The sequence below is a fragment of the Diabrotica undecimpunctata genome, chromosome 1 (genome assembly GCF_040954645.1).
Source record: "Diabrotica undecimpunctata isolate CICGRU chromosome 1, icDiaUnde3, whole genome shotgun sequence".
Lineage (NCBI taxonomy): Eukaryota > Metazoa > Arthropoda > Insecta > Coleoptera > Chrysomelidae > Diabrotica > Diabrotica undecimpunctata.
The window spans coordinates 5,809,603-5,827,887 of record NC_092803.1 but is presented as its reverse complement, the minus strand read 5'-3'; the positions used below and the strand labels follow the sequence as shown (position 1 = coordinate 5,827,887).

The window sequence follows — 18,285 nt, the reverse complement described above, 5'->3', positions numbered from 1 at the left end:
GTTTGGCTTCGTTTGTAAAGCAACTTTTAGAAACCGTTGCCCTTTTAGGATGTATATCTCGAATAAGCCGTCCAAGTACGGAATTAAAATTATGATGACCTGCGACGTGTGTACTAAGTACATGTTAAGGCGCATCCACATTATGCCATGCCTTGCCGATCGGCAATGCCTTGCCGATCGGTATTGCCGATCGGCAAAGCCGCATGTAGTACGGACGCAATTGCGGCTTGGGTTCGGGGCCGCAAGCCAAACCGATTCCAAACCCGATTGATGGCGGTCTCGATGAAAGAGAACCGTACCGATCAGTGTAGTGTGTACGTTTGTATGTAGGCAATCCTCGTCGGCATTCAGTGAGGGATCAGTGCAATTGATCACGAAGACATCTCGTGGCCTGTCGATTCACAATAATTGCGTGCTTTATTGTTATTCGGGAAATGGAGTGGAATGAAGAAAATACACAAAACCTACTTGAAATGTATCATGAGCGCCCCGTTCTGTGGAACAGCCGATTGGCAGATTATAAAGACCGGAATAAACGTCGCGATGCATTGTTGGAAATAAGCGTATCTTTTGGAGTGGAGAAAGACGAAATCGAAAAAAAGATTAGATATCTCTTAAGTCACTTTGCACGGGAAGTAAAAAAAGAGAAAGATTCAGAAAAAAGTGGTAATGGAACCGAAGAAACTTACAAAAGTAAATGGTTTGCGTATAAGTTAATGGAATTTCTGAAGGATAAGAATAAACCTATTGTAACGCAAGATTCAGAGGTATGTATATCATATTTACACTGTAGTAGATACTTTATTCATTCTTAATAATTGAGTTCATATTTATACATAAATTTGAAAATATTGATATAATCATATTGGTATATCGTATTTCATTTATCATATTGAAAAGGCAATGCTCCTTCTTGAGAAATGAAGAATTCGGCCAATTCGTTTCTCACATTTTGTGCCGCAGCTCCACTCCTTCTTGCCCTTCTGCCAAAACTGAGCAATTCATTAGAGGAAGCATTTCGTTTCCAAAGCCCAGGATTAATTGCTCCAGTATCCGAACATTCTACATCAATCATTCCAGGTGGAGTGTAAAGATTTCTTGAAGTGTTTTTTCGCAAGAAATTGTGTAGGTGAATTAAGGCCAAAACTACGTTCGTTGCAGTTTCTGGTTCCAACAACATGGGCCTACGAAGCACTCGGAAAACAGCACTTAAAATGCCAAAAGCATTTTCTGACACTCTTCTTGCGCGGCTCAATCGATAGTTGAATATTCTATTTTTTGAACCTTTTTCCTGATGTCCTGCGAATGGCTTCATTATGTTTGTTGATAGTGGGATGCGTCATCCGCCACAAAAACAAATGGAACATCAGTGCTTCGTCCTAGTAATGAACAAGCAGTTGGAAGGTTTAGGGTATTTTCTTTAAGGCACTCTTTGAAATATGAATCGTTGAATACGCCCCCGTCCAATATTCGTCCCTGACATCCCACGTTTGCATATATAAAATTATAATTTGCGTCTACAACAGCGAACAAGACAATGCTAAAGAAGCTCTTGTAGTTGAAAAAATCGGTTCCTGAATTTATAGGAGCTTGTATTGATATATGTTTGCCGTCCATAGCTCCGACACAATTTGGAAAATTCCATTTGTCGTTGAACTGCTTGGCTATAAAGTACCAACTTTCGTTAGTTTTAGTCATCTGAAAATAAAAGTTAGATACCATAAACAGACGAACGAACTATAAATTGCAAAGCAAAAAAGTGGATTAATTTAGAAATTAATAGTTTGTTTTAGGGTAAACGAAAACGAAAGGAAGAAGATTTACAAGAAGTAGAAACAGACGATGGAGAAGAGTCGCTACAAGTATTGGAACAGAGCATTGATGGTTCCGAAAATGATGTTGGAACAACAGCTCAATCTCAATCTAAATCAAACTCAATTAACATTGTGAAGTCCAGTGGTCGAAAAAGTATGGCTACTAATTTACCAATTGTAAACGAGGCAGTGAATCTTATGCGATCTATTACTACTAAAAGGGCTGAAAAGGATGAATTTACATTGTTTGGTGAACAAGTTGCAATGAAGCTTCGAAAAATTGTGTCGCCATTTGCTAGATTTTCCGTTCAGAATATAATTAATACTGTTCTATTTGAAGCAGAAATGGGCAAATACGATAATCCTCATTTCATAAATCATTCTCATTCATCTACTCCACAAGCATATCCACTGCAATCATTCAATGTTGCCCATAATTCAATACCATCTCCAGGACATTACCCAATACATTAAGTGGTCGGAGTTCGACATCAACTTCTACTATTAATCAAGATGAGGACATTCACACTCTCTTATTGCAGTTGTAATTTCTTATATTTTTAAATATATAACAAACTACGATGAATAGTTATTTTTTCTTACCTTTACGTAATCTTGAAGAGCATCTATGAGCGCTTTGCATACCTCTGCAACACATTTTGAAATAGTTTGCTTAGATATTTTGAAGGTATACATGAGAGAATGGTAGGAATCTCCACTGGCAAAAAAACGTAGCGTAACTGCAAGTCGTTCAGAGGCAGGGATTGCTGCTCTAAATGACGTATCTTTTTTTGAAATAACAGGTCCAATCAAATCTAACAATGTTTGGTAATCTGTTTTGGTCATTCGAAAAAAATTTCTGAATCCTGCATCACATCTATATTCCAAATTTAATTCATCTGCGTCGTCAGAAATCAAATCTTTCATAAGATCCGTGGCACTGTACCTATTACGACTTCTGAGGCTTGGGCGAACCCAAAACCTCTTGGGACGTTTATATGAAGTAGAGGCAATTATTACAACAGCTGCAGCCGCAAGAATCATATCATCCTCTTCTGAACTCATTATTGACACGCAACACTGTACAACTGCTACGTACACACTACAAATATTGTGTGGACACCAGCGACACCAATCGGTTTTGCCGATCGGCAATACCGATCGGCAAGGTATGGCATAATGTGGATGCGCCTTTTAAACGCAAACTCGGCAAACATACGCACATACATCTAGAATCTTTAGAAGAATACCATATTAAAAAGTTGACTGAAACTATTTATGGAAGTTAACGAAACATCACAATGGACAATTGGTTCACTTCAGTGAACCTTGTGGATAGTCTTTTAAAGCTTCCTTGCAATTTTACTTTTGATTAATCCTAAAAACAGAGAAATCGGAATGATTATTCTTAAAAACCGAGAAATCGGAAACCAGAAATAATATTGCACAAAAATATTTTTTCTGGTGTGGCTACCGAAGTTGTTCCCGAAAAACTCGAAGATGGCCGCTTTGTATATTCTGTGGTATGATCAAAATAGTGTATATAAACTCTTGGATTATATATAATCATAATTTATCAAGAAATAATCAGGAACCAATCACAAGACAGGCTTTTATGTTAAATATACATCTCACAAGATTATGGTTTGAAAAGCGTTTTGCAATACCGACTTTGCAACGCTCGATGCAGCTTCTATCTCTCTGTTTTTCAATGTTTGCCTGAAATTATCATAGTTATTTATAACCATTAAGGCACTCCCATTTAAGGATTTTAGGTTGATTTAGTTCATTTGGAGTATTTTGTTTTTGAGGATATATACAATTTTGATTCAAATGGTTTTATGTATACTTATATTCTGTAATTTTTAAATAAAAAAAAGTTGCATATAATAATTTATTAATGTAATAAGCACACAAATAATTACTATATGTAGAGAATTGAATATCAATTACATTATATATTATATTCACAAGTATAATAGTTCCGCTAAAGCCTCACGCTGCAACATTTCCTGAAAGATTACAGATTTTAGAATACAGAAAATTTATATTTAATTTAATTATTATTAAACTTAATTATACATTTTCAAATATTCGTACGTTTGATAAAGTAGTTTATATGTCAAGATCTCTGGTCAAATAATTAATGTTATCTTAAAATCAAACATACGTATAGGGTTGAACTACAAGAAATGAATAAGTTTCTTCAAGTTTAGTCTACCGTACATTAAGTTTTTAATTAGATATACACACTATAAATGGCAACACTGCGCGCCGTCGACTTTCCACGAACCTCCGTTGCCCCGTCGCCAATAATTTGTCATTATACAGTGGTTGTTTAAAGCAATAACAGAGTAGATTGTTAATTTATTTTTGTAAACATGTCTGTTTATACGCCCTCAGAACAGTGGCGCACCTAGGGAAGGTTTGGGGGTTAAAATCTCCCCCCCCCCAGGACCCTATTCCGACACTATTTTATGGACTCAAAATGGAGGTAACATCATAAAAAAAATTTCGGTGACCAACCAAACCCCCCAGTATTTAGACTTATTTTCTGTGTTTTTTAAGAGAAGACCAATTCCTTGCGTACAGTCAGTTCATAATATCGTTAAAAATTGTGAGAGTTGTTATTGCTTCAAAAATTGTCACGCTCAAGAAGTGTCACCAGAAAAAGTTGAGGAAAGAGAATACCAGGATACACAAATTTATGCAACAATTAAGATTCAACACGTTCAAGTAGAAGCGTTGCTAGAGAGTTGGATGTTAGCAATGTTACTGTAATGAAACTATAGAAAAAGCACGGTAACAAGAATTTTAAATATTTGAAAACGCAGAAGCTTTATCCAGACTATTACTTTCGAAGAGTGAAGTTTTATGAAACTCTTATAACGAAGGCTAATTATGAACCCAATTTTAGTAAAAACATCTTATTTACTGATGAATCTTCTGTTTCGTTAATAAGAAGACACACTCTTTCCATAACGAGGTATTGGGCGCGAGAAAACCAGCACGGAAGTATTGTTTACCGAACTCAACGTCCTCAAAAACAAACCAAAAACCTTGTTGTTCTTCTGCCAGTGTAATAATTTCATTCAGTTTATTTGTTATCACTTTGGTTGTTAATTTTAGTATTGTGTTTAATAAATTAATTCCGCTGTAATTTTTCGAGTCCGATTTTACTCCCTTTTTAAAGAGAGGTATTCTTCTTCTTCTCTTCTTTGTCAATCATTTTCCATCCACTCCTGAATGTAGGTCTCTCCCAATTGCTTCAATCTTTCTCTATCTTGCGCCAATCTAATCCACTGTTTGCCTGCCACTGTTTTTATGTCATCCACCATTCTTTTTTGAGGTCTTCTCATGCTTCTTGTTGTCGTCCTTGGTCTTCATTCTAGAATTCTCCATGTTCACCTGTTGTCTCTGTAATCTTGTCTCTTAGTGATATTCCAAGCATGATTCGTTCCATTGCTCTTTGTTGTTTCTGATTTTTTAGCAGATTTTTTGATAAGGGCTACTGTCTCCAAGTCGTAAGTACAAACTGGTAGTATGCATGTGTTATACACCTTTTTCGTTAAGTTTACAGGAATGGAGGTGTTTTTCAAGATATATGCTAATTTGCCGAAAGCGCCCCATGCCAGTTATTTTAATTTCAGCATCCTGATTTGGTTTTCCTAGTTTGATAACATGACCTAGATATACATAATGTTCAACATTTTCTATTGTATGATTTTGTATTGTTATATTTGTCTGGTCTCGGCTCAGTATTTTTGTTTTGCTGTAGTTCATTTTTAAGCCTACCGCTCCTGAAACTGCATTTAATTGTTGTAACATATCATTATTGAGTTCTTGGATATTGTCGGCTATTAGGATAAAGAGAGGTATTAGGATGCTTAATCTCCATTCTTGGGGAATTCTGTTTTGGTCTATTATTTTTTGGATTAGTTTTAATAGTTGTTTGGCCAGATCTGGTCCTCCAAACTTTAGGAGTTCGTTCGGTATTTTGTCCTTTCCTGGTAATTTTTTATTTTTTAATTTCCTTAATGCTTCCTTTACATCTTCCTCCTCAATATTTATTTTTTCGTTTGTCGTCACCTCTGGTGTTTGTGGTTCATTGTGAAAATAATGAACTTTAGCAAATATGAATCAAAAGTAGTCTACATATGTTTCTTCTGAATGTTTTCATTTTTATTAGTTTGTTCATCTCTGTTCTTTGTCCTCTGATCATTCTCCATATTTTTTTTTGTGTTCCGTAGAAGTCGTGTTCCATCTGTTTTGAGAAGCGTTGCCAGTGTTCCCTTTTTATTCGTCTAACTGAAGTATTCGTTTCATTTCTGATTCGTTTTTAGTGGTTGTATGCCTGTTATGTTTGTTGTGTTCTGTATTGTAAAAAGGCTTTCTTCTTTTCTTCACATTTTGTCTTCACTTCCTCTCTAAACCATGGTGTTTTCTTTTTGATTGTTAGTGTTTGTTACTTTCCTCTCTCCAAGTGATTCTGTTGCTGCATTAATTATGTTATTTTTGAGTTTTTTCCAGTTTTCCTCAATGTTATCGTTGTCTAATATTCCATTCCCAGCAATCTTCACACAGTGGTGTATACAAAATTAAATATGGGGAATGTCAAAAACTTACATCGGTCAAACTGGTAGAACTTTTAACAAACGTATAGTAGAACATAAAAGGGATTTAGTAATAGAAAAACAGATTGTACATACGCACTTCATCTTTTAGATCATAATCATTATTTTCAAGACAAATTTCATATTCTTCACATCCAAAAAAAACCTTAAGCTGTCTTTATTAGAATCTATGAAAATTAGCAAATTAAAAAATACATAAAAGACATAATTCTGAATGACCAACTTAAGACAAAGAGTTCTCCTCTCCTCAAACTATTCCAGTTAAAGATTATAAAGTGGAAACACATACCAAAAATAGATCACCTGAGAAAGGTAGTCTGTGTAAAAAGCTGTAGTGATAAGATGTTATAATAAATTTTGTGGAAGTTGGGAAACAAAGTTTTGAGTGTTTTATTGTAATATAAAATAAATTTCCATCAAGTAACGGTCGAATTCATCACTTATTTAAGAGAAGATATTTCATTACAAACATTTTATATTTAGTATCGTATTAGAGCAGGAACATTTTTTGAATCTTGTGTTATCTTAGATTATAAGTTTAATATTAGTAGTTTATATAACGGAATGGGTGATTTTACAAAAATAGGTTAGTATTAAATACCAAAAAGTTTACTCCTACTTTTACTGAGATCATTCCATGGTTGAACTTGTCCAGAACCAAAGGCAGAGAAAATAAGTCCACCGGTTAGATAAACGCAGCTACCAAAGTAAAATACGATTTTCCATTGAGCTGCACTATACTGAAAGAAAAAAATTGTAAATTGTAATAACATATTATTATGATGTTTATATTAAAGAAACTACATAAAAAATTTCCGTATTCTACGTTTGAGCACAGTAACAGTAAAGCATGTATATGCTTGCATAAAAAATGGAAAGCTTGTTGTGTGCATGTATGTGTGGGCGTGTGTGTGTGTGTGTTTTGTTTTATGGCACTAGAACTAATGGTCACCGCACTACAAAGAGTAGGATTGGATGAGAAGGACATTCGGATCATCATGAATTTATACTGGAACCAGCGTGCTCAAGTCAAGGTCGAAGACCAGCTGACCGACCAAGTGAAGATCATGCGAGGAGTAAGGCAAGGATGTGTGCTATCGCCGACTCTTTTCAATATATACTCTGAGGAGATTTTTAATGAAGCCCTCACAAACCTAGACATGGGAATCCGAGTGAACGGTGAATACATCAATAATATCCGCTACGCCGATGACACTGTGTTACTAGCAACCAGCCTAAACGATCTGCAGGCCTTACTAGACCGAGTGCGAACTGCGAGCGTAACATACGGACTGAACCTTAATATTAAGAAAACTAAATTCATGGTTGTCAGCCGTACAAATTTAGATCCCGGGGCACTAATGGCAGGTAGCGAAGAGATCCAGAGAGTCAACAGATTCACTTACCTCGGAACTACCCTCAACGTACAATGGGGCTACGCTCAAGAGATTAGATCCAGAATTGAAATGGCGCGGTCTACATTTATTAAGTTGAGATCCTTGCTGTGCTGCAGTGGTCTCAGTTTGGGAACCAAGATGCGGATAGTGAGGTGCTACGTTCTTCCAGTGTTACTATATATGGAGTTGAAGCCTGGACACTGACGCAAACCACTGAAAAACGGATCGAAGCCTTCGAGATGTGGATATACAGAAGGATACTAAAAATATCTTATGTGGACCATGTCACCAACGTTTAGGTCCTACAGCGCATGACAAAAGAAAAAGAAGTGCTTAATTTAATTAAACAACGTAAGCTTGAGTACCTCGGCCACGTGATGCGGAACGAAAAAAAATATCGAATTCTTCAACTCGTTATGCAGGATAAACTATTTGTCAGAAGAGGACCGGGACGCCGTCGTATCTCGTGGTTGAAAAACCTTCCGACAATGGTTTGGGATGACCTCAGCGGAGCTGTTTCGCAGAGCAGTCAACAAAACCATGATAGCCTTGATGATCGCCAACATCCGGACCGGATAAGGCACTGAAGAAGAACTAAGCCAATTAGCCAGTGAAAGCTTGCATAGACTTATCTATTGCATTAAGTATAAATAAAAATGTTAGATGCCAACATTTTATTTAAAATTTTAGATAAATAAGATTTGTTTAAAATTTCGTTATCAAAATAATCATCAGTATCGTCTTATATTAGGATCTAATAGGAAAAGAAAAGTAAATACAAAATTTTAGACACTATTTTTGTAATATCTCTGCTTGCGAAGAGCCTTGTTTATATACCTAGGCAGACTTTATATTATAGGCAGGAATCAATTATTCTACCTTATTATATTTGAATAGTTTCATTTATATAATACATTTTGGAGACGGCTTTCTCTCCATTTTTTCGTTCTCCTGTCGTCATTCCTATCCATTCATGGAATTTCTGCTTTCCGAGTGCAAACAATTCGAGAATAACTGGCCTCAACTGGCACTATACCATTAGACGCTAGAGAAAAACACGGAAATAGACCCCACAAAATTTATGAAGATACTATTGTCAAAGTGGCAGAATTTATTCGTTCCTTGAAAGGAAGACAAACGTATTACTCCCGGAAAAAAGGTAAGAAAACTTGTCTCCCTAAAGAACTCAACATAACTAAGTTACATAGTATGTACTTACCGACTTATGTCGATACCTAAGCCATAAACATAGACCTTCAAAAAAATTTAGTAAGCCCTAATGTGACCTCAAACGGTGTCTACTATAAACGGCAACTTAATTTTGTAAGCTTTAATGTACATGTATTGGCCGATTCTACCTCTGTTTTCTATACTTATGATGAATCGGTACCAAAAAAAGGGGCCGAAGATGTGTGTTCGACGATTTATCACTTTGTGTATAAAGTACTCTCATCTAGGTTCAAAATTTGATAATAATTTGCGACTCTTGTGGAGGCCACAATAAAAATTACACAGTTTTTCGGTTCCTTCATTATCTTGTTCAGACAGAAGGACAGTTTGAGTTTGTGAAAGTAATTTTTCCCATCATAGGACATTCCTATCTAGAGTGCGACAGGGACATGAGTTAATTGACGAGAAGTCATCCGCGATAACGGAGTAAAAACGAAACCGTTCTAAGTGATGAACTGTGGGAAAGAGTTCAAATTTCTAAATTGGACTAAGCATTTCTCCAACAAATGTCCCAAGAAATGCCCAATACCTACGAGACTTATTTGAGTTTGAAATCAGGACAAATTGCCCTTAATTTATCTTTCACAAGAATACCTATTCTGGGTTATTTGCAAGCTCGCTGTTTGACTGCAAAGTTAAACGAAGCCCGAAAAGAAATTTAAGGAAAACTCAGTACTGAACAGGAGGGAAGTTTGGAGGAAGAAACATTTTGTGGCACAGAATCTTGAAGGTACTTTGGAAGAAAGTTTATGGTCCATGCCGGCACACTTTATTTTTTGTATGATGTTTCGTAAATAAAATATTTTTTTGTCTTCTTTAGATTTTTCCTCTGTAAACATGTCAACATACCAATAAAAAAATTTACCGATTTATACGGTTAAGTTAAAATATTTTGTTTTAATTTGAAACATTAAATTTCGATTTCCATGAAAACTGTTTTTGTGGACTCAATATTGTTTTTCCCCTGACTCCTCATATATATATATATATATATATATATATATATATATATATATATATATATATATATATATATATATATATATATATATATATATATATATATAATATATATATATATATATATATATCCCCTAACACAAAACTCAACATGTACGAGCAAAAAAAAACAAGTAGATAGTATAGCGTTGATTATTTGAAACGGCTGTATTCTATTCACGTCGAATCAAACTCTTCTTATAAGGCTTTTGTGCAACAAAATCTTAAGTAATGATACTCTAAATACATCTGAGCAAGAGGATCGTCTAAAAAGGTGCTACCCTGATAAATTGTATTTAAGTATAGATGTTTGCTTCTATTTAACAGAGATACAATGATAGTTTTCTGTCATCTTATAACATTTTTAACATTTTACTGCTCAAATAAAAATCAGGAAAAGTTCATAATATCGAAAAACAACTGAAGTTGACTGCTGTTAAAGAGGTGTTAAAAACTGTTCAACAGCAGCCCGCAATTTACATTTACTTATATTTCCTTTGAGCAATAACACATGTTATAGACGTATTGATGAAATAAACCATGGTGTTAAGGATTTCTTGTAAACTTATCTGAAAATTATATATTTTTCAATTGAATTGGTCGAGTCAATGTTAGCTGGCAATGAAGCACTCTTATTGGCATAAATTCGTTGTGTTATGGACAGAAAAATAAAGAAAAACTTTTTTTTGTGAGGATTTTTCCAACAGATACAAAAGGCGAATCAATAATATTGTTTTGAAAGACTAACTGAAAAAGACATAATATCATATTACTTAGATAAGATATCTCTTACATTAGACACTTTATCAAACATAATATCATATTAGGACATTACCGCGGTTTTATAAGTCATTCGAAATAAAATCTAACCGGATTGTCTGCAATTAATTGCTTTATTCATCTACCACATTGAGTAGCTAAAAATCTGAATGTCTGATTACATGACTCTTTCTAATTAGCCATAAATGCAATAAACAAAATTCGTTAGCAGTTGTATCAAGTAAATGACGATTGACATGGTGAGGAAAACTGTGATATTTTTTGTTTCTATGCAATTATTATATTTATTGATCTAATAGGCTCATCGCGATCGGTTTCGCAAGTTTATAAAATGTAAATTTTCTAATTTTTATTTTATATTTTATCAGTTGTTTGAAATTATTTAACTGTGAATAGAAACACTGTTATAATGCTCTTTAGTTGCAATATATTATTTTATATGTGTTTTATACTTGTGCATAGCGTAGAGAAACAAATATCATCTGATTAATAAATGGTAATAAAATTCAATATAATCAATATTTTTTATAATGTTACAAATTTTGTACCTAAAAATTTTATTTCTACTTTGTTGCCCACTTAAAGTTAAAAATGCTTAATAATAGATAACTGTCAAACAAATATAATCAGTGGCTCCTTGGGCTTATTGTACTCGATAATGTTGAAACCAATATCAGTATCAGTATATGTAAATATTAGTTATAGTAAGTGTTGAAAACATTACGTCGTTAAATGTGAATATCATTAATTATTACTTACTTCATCAGAAACCAAGAACTGTACTATCAGTGGTGCGAATATAGCAAAGATGTGAGAAAATGCATTAACAATTCCTTGAAGAACTCCTGCATGGTTAGGTGAAAGATCTACGCTGTTGATTAGAACGCTGCAAATTTGGGCTCCTCCTGTACCGACTGCTAGAAATAGCAGTATCACACCCTTAATAGTATTTTCTTCTGTACATTGAGCTAGAAATACAAGAGAAATCGCTGGTCCGAAGGTACCTAAAACAAGATATTTCGAGATGTTATTGAAAAAAAAATTAACTATAACTTCAAAAACGTAGATTTAAAACATAGTTAGAAACTTAAAAAATATCGATTAAGGAAAGGAACATTAACGGAAAATTTTGTAAAATCCGGAAGCTATAGTAATCACGTAATAACCAAAGGGTCACACGATATGTGGCTGCAAACGTTGCATTTGGGATACCAGACGAAATCCCATTGAAGTAAGAAAAAAGGAAAGAAGATCTTACACCAATATAACGAACATGAGTCACCTAATGGAGGTATCTTTTTTTGTTTTCATCTGCCATCATAGAAATTCTGATCCTGAAGGCTGCTGCAAAGCATTCTCTAAGGTTTCTCAATCAAGACATTATTGTTCTTTCTATGTTACGTTTACCTTTAATCGTTCTCTGCATAATCACTTTTAACCGTTGATATTTATCAACTAACACCGCATTTTTCTTATTTTAAGAGTCAATACCACCTTTTTTTGTTTGTTTATCCTGTCCACTACTACTTGGTTAGTTTTTTTGGTCTTTCCAGGTGATTTTCAACATCTTTCGATATAGCCACCTCTCAAATGCCTTCCGCTTACTTATAAATTACTTATTTAGCGTCCATGCCTCTACAATGTACCAAAGGACTAAGAAAACATAACATTTAAGCGTACTTTTAATTTTAGGCTCAGGTTTCGTAATCGTACATTATTAGTTTTACGTTCCTTATTCTTATTCTTATGATCGGATGTTTTTTTAATTACTAGTACGTTTTTAAAGCCAAATAATTCGTTTCTGGTTAGTAGTTCAGTGGCATTTCAATTGCTCTTGCATTTAAAATTTCATTTAGTCTGTACCAAAATATTATAAGTATTATTATTTATTATATTTAAGGTCTAAGCTTGAAGTAAAACTCTAACTTAACTTTGATAGCATATGTAGAAAGGTAAGCGGGGGATTAAACTTATTTTTTTTAAAGAATCTCCAAAAACCAAATAAACCGCTGTGATGTTGCGTTGTTAGTCGGGTCTTGTAGTGTTTCATCTATTATTAAAAAAAAATTTAATTATTATTCCAATGTTTTTGCAATAGTTAGAAAAAAAACTTGGTGAAACAATGATTCTACTTGTATCATAAATATAATAGGGAGTTATTCCATTAAATTTTTTTAAGTGAAAAAACCATTTCCAAAAGTGTAATTTTTTGCGAATAAAATAGGTAAATTACTTTTTTGCTATGGCACGGTGAAAACTTATTTTTTAATATTCCAAAAGCTAAATTTTTTTTACTAATTAAAAGTTGTCCTACGATAATTAGGAACGAAGTTGGTACAATTTTTTAAAATCCGCGATATCGAAAAATTAAATATCATCTTTAAACTCCTGCTATCAATTACATATCTGGGTCTTGTTGACTAATTTTGACATTTATTTTTATAATTTGTAATTTCTCTGTGCATGCATTTCAACAGAGTCTTGTTAATAAATTTAATGTTAAATTAATCATTTTTAGGACGATCCTATTCAACATTTATTTGGCGAAGTATTATGAAAATATAATTTAGCTTATGTGATATATACAAAGTAGTATTAACTCGTGCTTCCAATGATACACGATCTGCAAAATATATCTCCAATAACGTCTAATTGAATTTAATCTACAAATGTGTTGTTAATTGTTGTCTTCGACTTCACGTGCCATATCAAAATTATCCGAAAATAGCGGTCAGCATTGCGAAGGCTTCTTGATCTTCTGCCACATAGAATAATCATCCCGCACTTAACATCTAAGTCAGTTTTTATTTCAAGAAACTTTTTTTCTTCCTACATCTCTATTACTTTTCATTTTGTGTCCATCGTGTAGATGATGGACCGACGCTCTTCTCTTGTGTTCCCTTGTTTTTCATTTCAATAACCTCTTTGTCCATCGCCCATCCGTCATTCTAGCTATTTATCGTCTCCATTTCCATTTTAGTCTGGCTATCCTTTCGATGACGTCAGTCACCTTGGACCTTCTCCTGACCCTGTCGTTTTTTATTTTGTCTCGCCAAGTTACTCCTCACATGGAGCGATCCAATCTTCTCTGTGTGACTCTCAGTTTGGTAACAGAGGCTTGTGTCAAAATAAATGTTTCTGATCTGTATGTCAACAATATTGATCAATACTTTTCTCCTCAGGCATGTGGCCAGCTCACTTTTAGTTTTCCATATGCTGTCCATATATACTCAGTGACAAGAACTCCTTCCGTGCGGAAACTACAGCGAAAAACTAATATGTCCTAACCTTGTTCCGGTAGGAACCAGCTTCCATATAGACAGGCAATCAGAGACACTAAAGGAGTAAACTTCTCTCTTTGTTTTTCTTTCTCTTTATATTATTGTCCATTCTATAATAACAACAGTCTTCCGAACCACTTTCTCCTTTTCCTTTCGAAAAGGAACCAGAGGCTTCCCTAGATGTATGCCGTTATTAGGTATGCATCATAGGACAAGCCCCAAAATCTTCTACAAGAACACCCATCAAGACTGCGCAGAATATCCCCATGTTTCGTTCTCTAATCGGGGATATTTAGCGTCGAAGAGGGGGTGGTTTTTAGTTAGTAGGCGACTTGACAGGGGTGCACGATAGGGTCCCGGATTCCGTTTGAACTCTGTGCCGTTTTTGTGTGGTCCTGCCTTCAGGTTGAATCCAACAGTACTAGGGACACCTTCCCTATTCGATTTCGAACATTTAAAATCATTCAAAAAAAAGTTTTTCATATGCTGCCCACCTAAGACCGATTGTTCTCTTCAGGTGATGGGTTTAATTATCCCTGCCAATAGTTTTATGTCTTAGGTATTTATAAATTTATCTTCGAGTTCTACTTAATGTCTACCAATACTGATGTACCTGGATCTGGTTGGGTACCAATAACAATATAAAAAGACTGTATTAGATTTAATTTCAATGCAGGGACTTTAACCTCATTAGGCAGCAACTGCATATATAGCTCTGATGATACCTAATGAGGTTGAAATACATATAAGCGGCTGGCGGATGCGTTACATTGAAATTAAATCTAATACCGTTTTTCTGTTTTAGTTTAGTTTTTACTCGGTTTCGAGTTCCAGAAACTAAATTCCCTAATAATTTTTGCCGCGATGAACAGCATGTGGAATGAAAATTATTGATTCTCTCGACTAATTTATCAATCTGTCTGCTTTGCAAGTTGTAGAAAGCACAGTGGTAAAAGTTTTTGAATTTAGTTACATTAAGTTGGAAATCTTAGGATTTTTAGTGTTGTTAATAACAATATAGTTTGCGCTTAATTCTCCACTGGGTCCTTCTATACTTTATATTATTGGTTTATTTTAAACGTTCAAATGAAAATAATAGTATACGTACCTACACCACAAACTAATTTTCTCGTTAAAGTTACACTAAGCATTTTTCTGTTAATCACATAATCCGACACGGATCCCAAAATTATACTCAGTATCCATTGACTGAGATAGATTGAGGCTGTCAAAGTCCCGTTCTATAAAAAATAATGATATTTACGTAAAAGTAGTAATATACTTGTACACTTATGTCACAACTTACAGATTTTATATCAAACTTCATGATCTTGCTCATGTAAGTAGGAATTTGAGTTAAAAGAAGCCAAAGTCCCAACACATTGCACGTGTATGTGTACAGTAATGACCAAAAATGCACTGAGGTTAATATGTGTCTCCAAGGTGTTGGTAACTATAAAAATAAAGAAATCTTATTAAATTGATTGGGAGAATTAGTTTTTTAATTGTTAATTTGTTAAACACACATTTAATTACTTTTATTTTATTATTGTCGTTATTTTAGTTTGACAATTTGTTTAAAAAATGGATAATTACGTTTTTTATGATATTAGAGTTTTGAGTTTACCATTATTTAATAATCTTCTACCATATATTCATAATAAATCTAACATCAATAGAGTCCTATAGATCCAGCAAAGATCGTTATATCGAAATGATTAGAATCTATTCAACTCAAAAAAAAGATCATTTACCACTGAGAATGTTGCCACTAAAAATCTTATAATCATAAAAATATTAAATTACTAGGAACTGATCAAACTCCGCCTGTGGTGACTAATGGGTGGATTAAGTAGCTCAGGAGTCACCATTGCCGGTCCTAAGCCCGGGTAAAGGAGGAAGGTTGGGCAGTGGGCTAACAACCCACTCCCGGAAAAACACACTGTTATGAAACCTAAACATTTGCCTCGGAACAAGGGGAACTTTCGGAAACGACTAAAGCTACGAAACATGGACTATGCATTTGGAAGTTGGAATGTGAGGACGCTAAATAGACCAGGAGCTCAAACTGCACTTCTACAAGAACTAAAAAGATATAATCTTATGATCACTGCTCTTCAGGAGACAAGATGGCTGGGGAAAGGTGTCAGGGACACCAAAACGCACACAATTCTATATAGTGGCAAAGAACAAGGAATCAAAGAATGTGGAGTTGCATTTGTGGTAGATAATGTTTTTAAGTCAAAAATCATAGACTTTCAGGCAGTGAATGAAAGGATATGCAAACTAAGAATTCGCACCCACTTCTTCAACCTTACTATGATAAACATCTACTGCCCAACAGATGAACAAGAGCAACATACAAAGGAAAGCTTATATCAACAGCTGGAGATAGTATATGACAACGCGCCAAAAAATGACATTAAGGTTATAATGGGTGATATGAATGCCAAAATAGGCAAGGAACTGCAGTTCTATGGCACAACAGGAAAACACTCACTGCAAAATGAAACAAGCGAGAATGGGGAGTTTTTGATAAATTTTGCCACCAGTAAAAACATGGTTATAAGCTCCACATGCTTCCCACATAAAGACATACACAAAATGACGTGGATCTCACCAGATGGAACCACAACCAATCAAATTGACCATGTGATGATAGACAAAAGGGCAGCCAGTAGTATCTCTGATGTGAGAACACGACGAGGAGCATGCTGTGGATCAGACCATCTTTTACTGCAAACCAAATTTAGGTGCAGAGTTAACAGAGAAAGAAACGAAAGACAACAAAAAACAAACAAACTAGACCTGGAAAAACTGAAGACTCAGGAATGTAGAGAGAAGTTCGAGCAAGAAGTCACAAATGAGCTAAGGACACAAGAACTGCACTCAATAGAGAGCAAATGGAATAATATCAAAACAGCAGTGCTGACAGCAGCAGCGTCCACCGTGGGAAACAAGAAAAAGAAGAGAAGAGGAACATGGTTTGATGACGAGTGCAGGCAAGCGATAGAAGAAAGAAACGAAGCGCACAAAATGTACATAACAAGAAGAACACGGGAAAGACGAACATCATTTGAAGTCGCAAGACGGAAAGCAGACAAGATATGCAGAAACAAAAAGAGAGCTTATGAAAATGGACAAATAGAAGAAATGGAACAAAATTTAAAAAAACGAAACTAGAGGAGCTTACGAATACCTAAAAAAGATAAAAAGTGGATATAAACCTCAAACAAGCCTATGCAAAGATGAAAGTGGGCAAATAATCAGTGACCAACAGAAAGTCACAGAAACCTGGAAGCATTATTTTCAGACCCTACTTGGAACACAAGTAGATATGGAAGATGAAATGGGTACGAACCATGTAGAAGAGAACGAAGTTGAAGTAGAAGCTCCAACCATAGAGGAAGTTCTCGAAGCTATTAAGGCCCAGAAAAACAATAAAGCCCCGGGAGTTGACGAGATTCCAGCAGAACTGTATAAGGTAGGTGGCAACCACCTATCAAGTCATATCCACGCGCTTATCAAAGAAATATGGCAAGAAGAGAAAATACCCGACGAATGGAAGAAAAGTATAGTATGCCCAATCTATAAAAAAGGAGACAAACTCCAGTGCAAAAACTACCATGGAATTTCTCTACTATGTACAGCGTATAAAGTCCTCACGTATATTATAAACCAGCGACTCCAACCACTAGCAGAAAATATTATTGGAGAATATCAGACGGGCTTCAGACGGGGAAGATCGACAATGGATCAAATATTTACAGTCAAGCAGGTCTTGAGCAAATCGTGGGAACACGACATTGATGTTCACAACGTGTTTGTAGACTTCAAACAGGCATACGATTCAGTCAAAAGGGACAGACTATACTATATATTGGCAGAATTAGCAATACCACATAAGCTGATTAGACTCATTAAAGCCACAATGGATGAAACTCAGGCATGTGTACGAATACAAAACAACCGGACAGACTTTTTCAAAATCTCGCAGGGACTAAAGCAGGGAGATGGGCTGGCACCAACATTGTTTAACCTGGCACTGGAGTATGCGGTTAGGCAAATGCAAACTGGACGAGAAAACCTACTGACCAATAAAACGGTTCAACTGGCTGCCTACGCCGATGATATTAATATTATGAGTAGA

The 18,285-nt window shown here is 34.9% G+C and overlaps 1 protein-coding gene across 1 annotated transcript in view; it reads right to left on the bottom strand.

Annotated features, from left to right (window-relative positions):
• Window positions 1–3,694: 3,694 nt before the first annotated feature.
• The window catches only part of LOC140444449 (putative inorganic phosphate cotransporter), a 28,781-nt gene continuing 14,190 nt past the window's right edge, over window positions 3,695–18,285 (bottom strand). The window contains exons 5-9 of the mRNA XM_072536206.1: window positions 15,442–15,588; window positions 15,244–15,376; window positions 11,614–11,858; window positions 7,068–7,188; window positions 3,695–3,826 (exon numbers count right to left, since the gene is read on the bottom strand). Coding sequence (XP_072392307.1) covers window positions 3,810–3,826; window positions 7,068–7,188; window positions 11,614–11,858; window positions 15,244–15,376; window positions 15,442–15,588 — 663 coding nt within the window. The 3' untranslated portion in view covers window positions 3,695–3,809. The remainder of the gene's footprint in view (window positions 3,827–7,067; window positions 7,189–11,613; window positions 11,859–15,243; window positions 15,377–15,441; window positions 15,589–18,285) is intronic.